Consider the following 10671-nt stretch of genomic DNA (forward strand, 5'->3'; position numbering starts at 1 on the left):
GTGGCTTTGTCACGGAGCTGTCTTCCCGCTGCCCCCGTCCTCGCCGCGGTGTGTGGCACACGGAGTGGCACGGTGACATATTGCCGGGCAGTTTGGACATGGAGTGATGTGCTTGTGATGACAGTTCAGGTCGACTCCAATGTGCCAGCAGTGGTAATTGGCCAGATGGTGACCTCTGCTTGAACCTGTCTGCATGCTCATTAGTCTCACCGAGCTTTGTGTCTCCGAGTGCTGACTTGACCATGCAATGTGCAGGATGGGCCACTAGATGGCGGCATTCGCCGCGGTTAGGAGGACTTGTGGCTGGCAGGAATGTACCAACATCTGACAAGAGGAGCTTCTAGTAGTTTGGAAGTCTGGTATTGATGACTTCAAGACTCACTCTGATGAAAATGCTATCAACATGTTTTTTTTTTAATTATTCTGATAATAGAGGAAACATATAAAGAAAATTGTGTGAATCAGGAGCAGATAAAAACAAAATGCTGGTTAAAAAGGTCATCTTTGTGACATATTTGGGTGGGGCACCAGCATGCGGACGCATCGCTTGCAGACAAATAGATCCATCTTTGTTTTCATTGGGCAGCTCTGATGTTGCTCGCCATTGTTGTGGCGTTGGTACTGTTGGGTTGGAGCTGTAAGCTAGCAAGAAAGAGTGTAAACAGATGGATGATGGGAAGGGGGTGGGCTCACTCCTCACCAGCAGTCCCGCCCACAACTCAGAGGTGAACTTCTAATGAACTCTTGCCGCTCCGCAGAAACTTTGTCCTTAAAAATAACTTTTTTCTTTTTTTTTGCCTAAAAAAAGTCATAATTCTAATTCAAAGATACCTCTGTTTTAAAAAAAAACCCAAAGATGATCGGAGCGGGACTTGAAGTTGCGGACAAATGGGAAAAATGGAAGGGATTAAATCAGATTGATGCTTGTTTGGTGGCTTCAGATGGAGAAGCATGAGAAAGAGTGAATATGAGAAGATCGATAAAGAAAGGATTAAGAATGAAAGAACACGGAGGGCAGAGGGAGAGAAAGGGCCCTGATTTGAAAGGTTGAAAGGGGCGAGTCATTATCTCATTGTCTGACCCCTGGGTACCCTCCGCAGAGAGGGCCAACACAGACCAGAGAAAAGGAAAGAGAAAAGAAGCCGGGAAGATCCCCATAGATGGAGATGGATGGAGCGACAGCGAGGTGAAAGAGGAGCGCTTGTGCGGCTGTCTCCATGAGCAGATGTCGTTGGAGGGCAGCGAGAGGGCAGCGCGGCCTGCCTTTGTGCCGCGCTTCTCCCCATAGAGATAATGAAGGGTGGAGCTCTGGGAAGGATGTGCAGTCATCACTCACTGTCTGTGCGCCATCAGAGCCCAGCCCGGTGTCATCCGTCACCATTCAGCTCCTCTGGCCCCCGCGGGCCCCGCCACTGTCATCATGGTCATTATCTGGGCCCGGGACTCATTCTCATCACAGCCGCACACCGACACAGGAAGACGTGTGCACAGGTGCAGACGGACACGCAACAAATACTCTACTCTGAAAACTTTCTTTGCTCGTCGCAGACCTCAAAGTTTCTGTAGGCGGGACTTTCTTTTCTACAAAAAGAGGAGTTAATTATTGTTACCCGTTATCTGGGATCTGATTTTGTTTGTCCTGATCTCCTGAAAAATGTCTTTAGTTTGCTGTTTCTCAGTGAAACCAGAAAAGTTTAGTTTTTTTCTAAAAGTAAAGGTACTGTACTAAAAGTGAGGCAGTATACTTGACATTTACTTCTTATGTTCTATCTATTTTACTTACACTACATGGTCTAAAGTATACTAGCTATACTTATATTCAAGGATACTTCATAAAATAAACTTCAAGTGTCTCAACTTTGTACTCAGACTTCCAGGTTCATCAAAACTCCATAATCTCTGGTTTATGCCATCTTTTAGTTTGGTGTATTTTTGTTTTTAATGCAAAAAGGAAATGTTAACGTCAGAAAACTATATCAAGACATGGTAAAGTCTGTAAAATAATTTCACATTAGGAATGGTTTCTATCAGAACCGGCTTCATCAGCTGCGTTTATATGGAGTCAAATCAGGATCAGCCTCAGGTGAACGAAGAACCAGATTGTAAATATGCCTTTATTATCTTAACAACAGCTGTTCTGGAGCGGAAATGACGTCACCCGTCTGTCACCTGATGTCAACCCTGTCCGGGTAGCCAATGGGCTCAAAGCCCCGCCCCCATGCACATTTAGGAGCAAAGTGGGAATTAAAAACTGAAGACTGAAAGCAAACAAGGAGAGAAATGAAAAAACAAAAGTTGAAAATGCAAAACAGCTGCTGTTACTAATAAATGTTATTATTAAGTGTTTATAGTTTTTTATTTCAATTTTAAATTTATTTTTTAATATTTTTAACATTACCTTCAAGTTTAAAGTACATATCATAAACATTTCAATACGTCCTTTGAGTTTACATGTACTTTTGAGTTTTAAACTGTTTTCCAGGCTTCAATTTGTTTTTTCAAATATACAATCTGGTTTTTCCTTCTCTGGTTTGACCCCTTGGGGTCATCAGAAGTCAAATTTTTTTTCTTTTTCTTTCAAATCAGTTTTTCTTAAAGTCCCCCTCCAAACATCTTTTGGGCCGTCACCCACTCGCTCCTCACACCCCCAATACTTAGAAATGCAATATTAAGCTGAATTTCCTTCATAAATAAATGTCCTCCATCATCAGAAAAGCAAAAAACAGTATTTTCATGAGAGTGGGTCAGTAATGAGGATCAAAACCTCAAAGCCGACACCAGCGGTTCTCCCTCATTTCAGCTGAAACGCTGTTGACAGATCCATGCAGCTGAGATCTCACGAAAGCGGGTCCAAATCCTCCAAACATGCAGCATGTGCACGTGGGAAGGCTGTGGAGTCCACGCTCTGGTCTGATGTGAAGCTGCGGTTGGAGCGGCCTGTGAATGGAGGATCATGTGGCGCAGAGATGGATGGCTGGGATCCCACTGCTGTCTCCTCTAATTGTAAAATATTAGTTACATTAGACTCTGGCCTGTGATTAATGGCACTTATTTGTAGGCTGGCCTCCTCTGGACCTCCCCACTCCTCTGGTGGGAGGAGACAAAGGACAGCTGACTGCGGAGGACGGACAGGAAAGTGAGGAGCGAGCAGGGAGGGGGACAAAGCAGGCGGCGCATGTAAACAGGAGACATTTTCGGCTCATTATGAAGCGCTTTAGTGAGAGGCTGAGAGTTGCTGCTGGTGTCTGGCTGCCGTCACAAACGGGGCGGCTGCAAATCTGTTTGGTGTATCGAGTTTCAGCAGATGTGTGAAACTTGAGAGGGTGGGATGAAAGTGATGCGCTAAAAAAACAGAACAGCTTCTTTTTCTGGTTTTTCACTTCCTCTGATCGACGCTGACGCCAGACAAGAGAAGTTCCCAAACTTTGACGAAGCTTTTGATTTGGAGGAGCTGCAGCTCGGTGACGTCCTGATGGGATTCAGATGTGCCGGGCCTCATCCCGTCTTTGTGTGATGCGTTTACGGCCATCGGGTTATTATACACCAACAGATGGAGCGTTCCTTTTTATTGCTCACATCTTCTGTTAAACCCCCCCCACACACACTTTTTTAATGCAGAGTTGGAGGTGAGCGTTCGCTGGCATACAGATGTCTGCTCTGATGAAGAGGAGGGGAGCAGACATGGGGGGTGAAGGGGCTGAGTTTTTGGGAAGCGATAGGAAATGACATCAGCGCATGACGGTGACTCACTGAGGTGTTGGACGCAGCGGGAAGGGAAAGGTGCTTGTTTGAGGCGACGTCGCAGAAATATATGGAGTTAATTTAGTCTCAAACTGTTTCACAAACATAACTTTGAGGTACACTTGTCACACTTCGTATGATCTGTGACTTTATAAGTGAACCTCAACATTATGTTTGTGAAACACTTCATGTGCATTTGTGAATTTATATGACATGTTTGCAGGAACCTATAGTTGTGAATCAAAGCGTGTGTATTTGTGAAACCGGTTGTGGTCATTTCTGATTATTGAGACGGACTGAACTCCATAGAAAAGGCGACGACTCGGCCGTGGAGGCAGACAGGTAAACGAGTTCTGGTTTGGATCTCCGCCCTCGGCCCGGCTTCGGTGTCTCACTGAGGTCAGATTAACTTCTGGAGGTGAAGGCGTTTGCGGGTGTCGTGCGGGCTCACAGTGGTGGAGATGCGGCGGCGGCGGCGGCTGCTAAAGAGGTGGACGGACAGGAAGTTTTGGCATGCGCTCCCTCGCAGCTGCAGACGCCGGTCATTCCTCAACTCAACACATGTGGGGGGGTGTTTATTTATCTGTGTGTGTGGATGGATTCATGTTGAAAATACGTCAGCTAATAATCATGTTTTTTATAAACTCTACCGAAATGAGGATTGAATTAGTAAATCTTCAGTCTGTTTGCTTTCATTTTGCTCTTTTTCTTTGGCATAAATGTCCAACAGTTATTCAGATCATGTCTTTTCGCTCAGCTTTAGCCTTTTCCAGGATTTGTTTTGTAGTAGTTTGTCAGGGATTTCTGCTGCATTAGTCATTCTTTCCTAATCTCATAATAAGATGATTGAATCCTGGAAAACACATCATTTCCACAGTTTTTTTTACATCAATATACATAAAAAATCCCCCTGATGAGTACACACTTGAAGTACAAACTGAGAATCCCACAGATGCAATGAGGTGTTCAGCCTCCTGCTTCCTGTCTGAAGCCTTTTGTCACTCTAGTTTTCTACTGAAAAACAAAGAAAAATCACAACTCTGACTCTGATTTCAGAAAAATGCCTTCAAAACATCCCCTAAAACCCGCCGGCGTTCCAACACATGCGACGTTGTAATGTAGATTTAAAAAAAGAACTTTGTCTTGTTTGTAGTTTAAATATCTTATTTCATTTAATGGGAGACAAAACTAACTTCCTAGTAACGTCAGCAAAATCTAACAACTTGACAATAATTCTTAAATATTTTGATGAGTCATTTGATCTTGAAAGCATCTCATTTCTAACAATATATCTAAAGAAAGGAGTTTTTATTACTCTGACGGTTTTCTTTCACTGAGTGGTCTGGAGACAAACAGACCTGCTTGATTTGGGGAAACCGGAAAGTTTGATTGGACAAACAACACAATGCATTTAACAAAATTGGTTTATAACTTTGTAACTTTTATGACAAAACTATTTTAAATTTATTTAAATTTTAAATTGTAAAAGCTCCAATGCCATTGTTTTCTCTTGTCAATGTTGGATATACAGTGCATTCTGTAGTGCTGTCCGAATCTACAATTCAAAAAACCAGTGAGCATCGATGCTCAGTAGATTGGAGAATATGGACCACAATGCATTGCATTTGAACAATTTCTGCCAAAAAATGTATATATATGTATTTTTTAATAAACAATCAACATTTTCACTATCAGAACACAGTGGACTCATAAATCCAGATGTCGTCAAATTCTCAGATTGATTCGATTTTCACTTCCCGAAAGCGGTGATGTCATATTCGCTTTTTAAACAAAAAAAAAAAGTAGTGATCATGGTGTCAGAATTGCTTTTAAAATCCAGGGCACTAGAAAATCCAGCACTAGTATTTAGAGATTAGGGAGTGAATTTAGACACATCTTTTACCTGCTTAAATATAGGTTGATCATAATAATAAAATAATATTTAAGATGTGAAATTTTAAGATGATTATAGTTTAAACAAAGATATTTGGACTGCTGCAGCTCCTAAAATAAGATATATTTGGGGGAAAAAAACTGAATAAATACTTAAAAGTTATAAAATACACCCTTATTTTAAGACTTAATATTTCCAATTACCAGAGAAATATACATAAATATACATATACATTTTTACCTCAAGATTTGTTTTCACCCTTAAAGGACGGGACATTGCTACATATATTTAAATCCCTCTCCGATCGTCTTTTAATCTATTTTCAAAGTGGTCTTTTAGGTATGGTTACGCTGTTTTTAGTCAAATCCAAGAAGCGTGTGTGGTTTTCTAGGACATGGTAAACACTTGTAAAGCGCTTTATAGTCACAGTCCCATTTACACACTGGTGGTGGCTCCACCTTCCACCAGACGCAAGGTGGGGTTCAGTGTCTTGCCCAAGGACACTTCAACACATGGGCGGGCAGGAATCGAACCTGAAATCTTCCGATCAGGGGTCGTCCGCCCTACAGCTGCACCACGGCCGCCCACAGGACATAGTTTCTGCAGGAGTTCATCAGAAATTGAACTCTGAGGTTGGTGAGAGCAACCCCACCCTCCTTCACCCACCTTTTTGCTGAGAGCGCTCTGTTTACAGGCTCTCCCAGTAGCTTACAGCCCCTCACCCCCCCAACCTAACATCAGCGATGCAGCAAAATGAGTGAGCGACATTAAATCCATCCATCCGTGCAGGTAGATTCAGATTCCAGCTCAGACGAGGGAAACAAAGACGTTCATGGATCTTTTTGTCTGCAGGTGGATGCATCAGAATGGAGCAGAGCAGGGAGCTTGTGGCCCCCCCAACGTAATTTCTACAACACAAAAACCATATTTTTAAATGCTATTTTTTGTCTGCCACCGACTCACAGTGACTTGAATGAAGAAATACTCTGGAATTTAATTTTGAGCTTAATTTTCCTGATCTCTGTCCTCCATCATGAGAAAGAGACAACAAGAACATGTTAAAAACACCAAAAATCCCATTTTCATCGTAGTGGGTCTCTAAGGAATCAGATGAATTCTATTCATTCTATTAGCAGATTTTTTTCACTCAAAAGCTTCCTGTATTTTGGTATTTTTGTTTACTCTTTTTGAAAAGGATGTTTTGGGAGTTTTGGGATATTTCCATGTAAAGTTCCGATCAGAAAAAGCCTGGGAGCTCATTTCTCTGTGTTTCCTTTCAGCCCGGAAGCCGTTCCAGTGCAGGTACTGTCCATACAGCGCGTCCCAGAAGGGCAACCTGAAGACCCACGTCCTGTGCGTCCACCGCAAGCCCTTCGACAACAGCCTCTACCCCGACCGCCGCCTTCGACGCTCACACGCGCCCCAGCTGCCCCCCAGACTGCCCGTGGGTGTCGCGGGAGGCGACGGCGCGTCGGGAAGGGACCAGATCGGCTCCACATCGCTGTGTGGGACTTGATGTTGCCATGGCAACTGCAGATACAGACGGTTCTGATTCCCGCTTTAGCTTCACCTTGAAGGGGTTTAGGATGATGGAGATAATTTTAACACCATGATGTACATTCCAGTGTTTACTTGAAGAGCCACAGTACGTATTTATCTGTAGCAGAAGACGCTGCCTATATGAATAAAGTCCATTGTGATGTGACGTGTAGCGACGGTACCCAGTGCCATTTATTTGAGGATTTTTCTGTGTTTGTATGGATCTATCAGCCCAGCCCTCGGCCGCTCAAAGCGCTTGTTCTTTCATCCAGTAAATAACCTGTGTTGCTTTTTCTTTTTTTGTAAATATGGCTCTATTTTCCTTCCAGTCCAGAAGTCTTGTCTATCTGTCAGGATGTGGTGCCAGATGTTGGGCCTTTAATCGCAGCAGATGTAATGAAGTAGAATGTTGCACATCGGAGCCTCCATTTGTTCTGGATTCCACTCCAGGGAAAAAGCTTCCCTCACATATAATTATTGCCCATTAACTCCTTTGCTTCATGCCTTGGTGCTGGAACAATGCTCAATTAAGGGGAACCGCCAATGAGGAAAAACTGCAGAGATTCATTGATAGAACATTCAAACGTTTTGGTTTTTTCCCCCCTCAAAGTGGAGCCAGCCATGTGTGTTTCTATGTAATCTACTCGCTGAGGCCTAATCAAAAAAATGACTGGGAGCTGCTTCTGCCATGTGTGGCGGTTCGAGCTCCATCGACGCTCCCTCAGCCTCTCGTGCCAAAAGCCCGCCTGCACACCGAAGATCACCTTGGGCAGCTGTGCGCCTGCTCAGCCGGGCCCCGACAGCCACGGCGACGTGACTCTGACTGACAGTCCGCTTGACAACTGCATTCATGCGCCACCTGCTAGCTGTCAATCAGGGCAGCCATCCTGGGGCTATTGACGGAGCTGTCAGCTTGTGTGAGACGTGTCTGTCAAAGCCCACCCACTCTGCCACTCTGCCTGGGCAGCCTGACATCCGTTTACTGTCCTCCTTCCAGCCTCCTTCTCTGTAAGTCTGTCTGTCTCCTGCCTGCTCCCCATCAGGGACACGACAGCCCCTTAATCCCTGATCCAATCGCAGATTCTTCAGACACACATTTGTCATTCTCAAACCCTGGGCTTTTTGGAACGGAGTTCCTCACAAATCCGTCTGCAGGGGACTCGCAGCTGATGTTGTTTTTCATGGGCCTCTTGTTTCTGTATGTATCTAGTCAACCTTGATACCATTGTTCTTCCTCTCCCCAAGTTTCCTCCTATGCCATCCTCTGCTCATTCATCCTTCATCTCTCCACCCGACAGGTGACAAGGTCTGAGCCTCCAGCCGACTGGCTAATCGGAGGCTCGTCATACCTGTCAATACCGCTTTAGAGATCTGTCAGAGCAGATCAGGCCAGACCGCTCCATCTTGTGAGTTGACCAAGGGCGCCAAGTCTTGAGGAAAAAACTTTAATTTTGGATATGAATCATCGCTAAAGCCTCGTCCTGTCAAAGCCTCTAATTAGGCACGGGTTCCCTTAAAGCTGGGCCTTTTCATTAATTCTGGATAAGTTTGTTAATTACTCTTAATGGTGATGAATGTGTTCACTGTCAATGTCATGCTCTGGGCCTCATCTCACCTCTTCACTCCCCGTTAAAAGACAGTTTAGCACCATCGTTTACAGCAAAAAGATGGCAAACCATTGGCTTTATGAGAACTAGACTGAGTGACTCCTCCCCTCCTGGCGTTCCAGACAGGAAGTGGCTCCAAGAAGCCAAAATAACCAGCTGTTCCTCTGTCATTCTATTGGTCAGAAGAACCTTTCTGGCTCCGACACCTTTTTCCTTGATACTCCTCTTTTTTTCTCCTTTTCATAGGTTTCCTGTAGTTCAAGTTATAAACGGAACAATCAGATGCCTCAGTAAAAGTAGGCGGAGCCAGCCGGCCCTTCGTCATACAGGGTAGGGGTGTGGCCTTCAAACAAACTCCCTCCTGATTAGTCAGTGGTTGCTATAGAAACTCAGACCGACTCGGACCAATCGTCTGGCTCCGACGTGGCCCATATCGCCAAAATATGGCGTCCGAATCGAAGCCTAAAGAAACCACATTCTATGAGCGCCACAGTTTGCCGATCTCTCCGCCCAAACATTGGCTCACCTTGATCCTTTCTGCACCGAGACGCCATGTTCACCTGCAGTACATCAAGTTTCTGTCTCGGACACCTATGAATAACCTCTCTGAGAGGGGGGGGGGGTGCCTTCTCATTTCCTGTTTACTTTTATTGAACATCGAAATCAGAACCGTGTCATTTTTAATTGTGAGGTGTTGATGGAGAAGTAAACTTTTTGAACAGAACTTCTTGTCCACATCTTTTCTTTCCCGCCGCCGCCGCCGCCACTCTGTGCTCATCAGCGGCTCCCGCTTGAGGTCTCTGTCTTTCAGCCGCATTGACAGAGGCAGGCCATGTTCTGCTAATCAGCTTGAATAAGTAAAGGAAACAGTTTGACAGGCCAGGTAATGAGAAGTAATGAATCACTAATCACAGTCTCCTACAACCCTTGGAGCACAGATGAAAAATTAAAGGTAATTAGCCGGCACAGTTGTGAAAACAATATTTAAGACTGTTGGCATGGCATGGCACAGACTTAACAGATTGTCAGCGGCGATAACATACATCAGCAGTTCACTGAAGTCCTAATATCAAGCTGTTACTGAAAAGCCGGTTCTTTGACGGATCTTCGTGGGCCTGCAAGCTGTTTTCCTTCTCTATAACCCTTGTTCTATCCTATGGGGTCCAGTTGACCCGATCCTTACATTGACGTGTTCTCCCTACCATGACAAAGGTGGAGAGGATTTCATGTAATCCATGGACACCAGTGAAGATCAAAAATCATTGAAGAAAAAAGGTTTAGGCACTGTCTAGTGGGTCTAGATGACCCAACTCCCAATGTTAAAGTCCCTAGGATAGCACAAGGGTTAAGAACGACAGATGCCCGAATCCTCTGGGGCGTTTGCATCGAGTTGGAGGGGGAGGAAATACAATCCCAACACGGTTTTGAGATTTTGCTCAGGGAGGAAGGGTTCCTGAGGCGGAAAGGCCCCGGCGCCTCGCCGCGGTTCCCGGGCCTGACAGCGGAGCGAGGGCCGCCCTGACAGAGCCCCTGCTTGACAAGGTTGTGTGAGACTGCGGGTACAGGATCCAGACATGGGCTGTCAGTCAAAGCCGGCACATCTCCCCGCGGAGACACATCGGTTTAGTCACAGGAACAAAGGAGCTAATATGCGTTAAGTGGAGCAAGGCACGCATATGGGCCCGCTTGAGCCCCGTTGTCCCGAGGCTGGGATTGAACGGATGCCAAAGAACATAAGCCCAAGATATAAAAAGGAATTACAAGGGAACAAATAAAACACGAGAATTATGTCGGTGTGAGAAATGGGGAGGGGGGGGTGGTCCTGCTTGTGTGCCGGCTCGCCTCTCCTGTTTTAGGAACCGGGGGGCCCCGGGGCCCCGCACCTGTTCT

General features: G+C 45.2%; 1 protein-coding gene across 3 annotated transcripts in view; it reads left to right on the forward strand.

Moving 5' to 3' along the window:
- The window catches only part of LOC101163897 (zinc finger protein 536), a 27570-nt gene extending 18065 nt beyond the window's left edge, over positions 1-9505 (forward strand). For 2 of the 3 annotated variants that reach the window (XM_078949421.1, XM_011476521.3), the window contains exon 4: positions 6916-9505. In XM_078949421.1, the coding sequence (XP_078805547.1) occupies positions 6916-7151 (236 nt within the window). In that variant the 3' untranslated portion in view covers positions 7152-9505. Of the gene's footprint in view, positions 1-1100; positions 1415-6915 lie in introns of those variants that run through there. The other variant, XM_078949422.1, reaches the window with a different exon arrangement.
- Positions 9506-10671: the final 1166 nt, after the last annotated feature.

The sequence above is a fragment of the Oryzias latipes genome, chromosome 6 (genome assembly GCF_053564925.1).
Source record: "Oryzias latipes strain Hd-rR chromosome 6, Olatipes_Hd-rR_3.1".
Lineage (NCBI taxonomy): Eukaryota > Metazoa > Chordata > Actinopteri > Beloniformes > Adrianichthyidae > Oryzias > Oryzias latipes.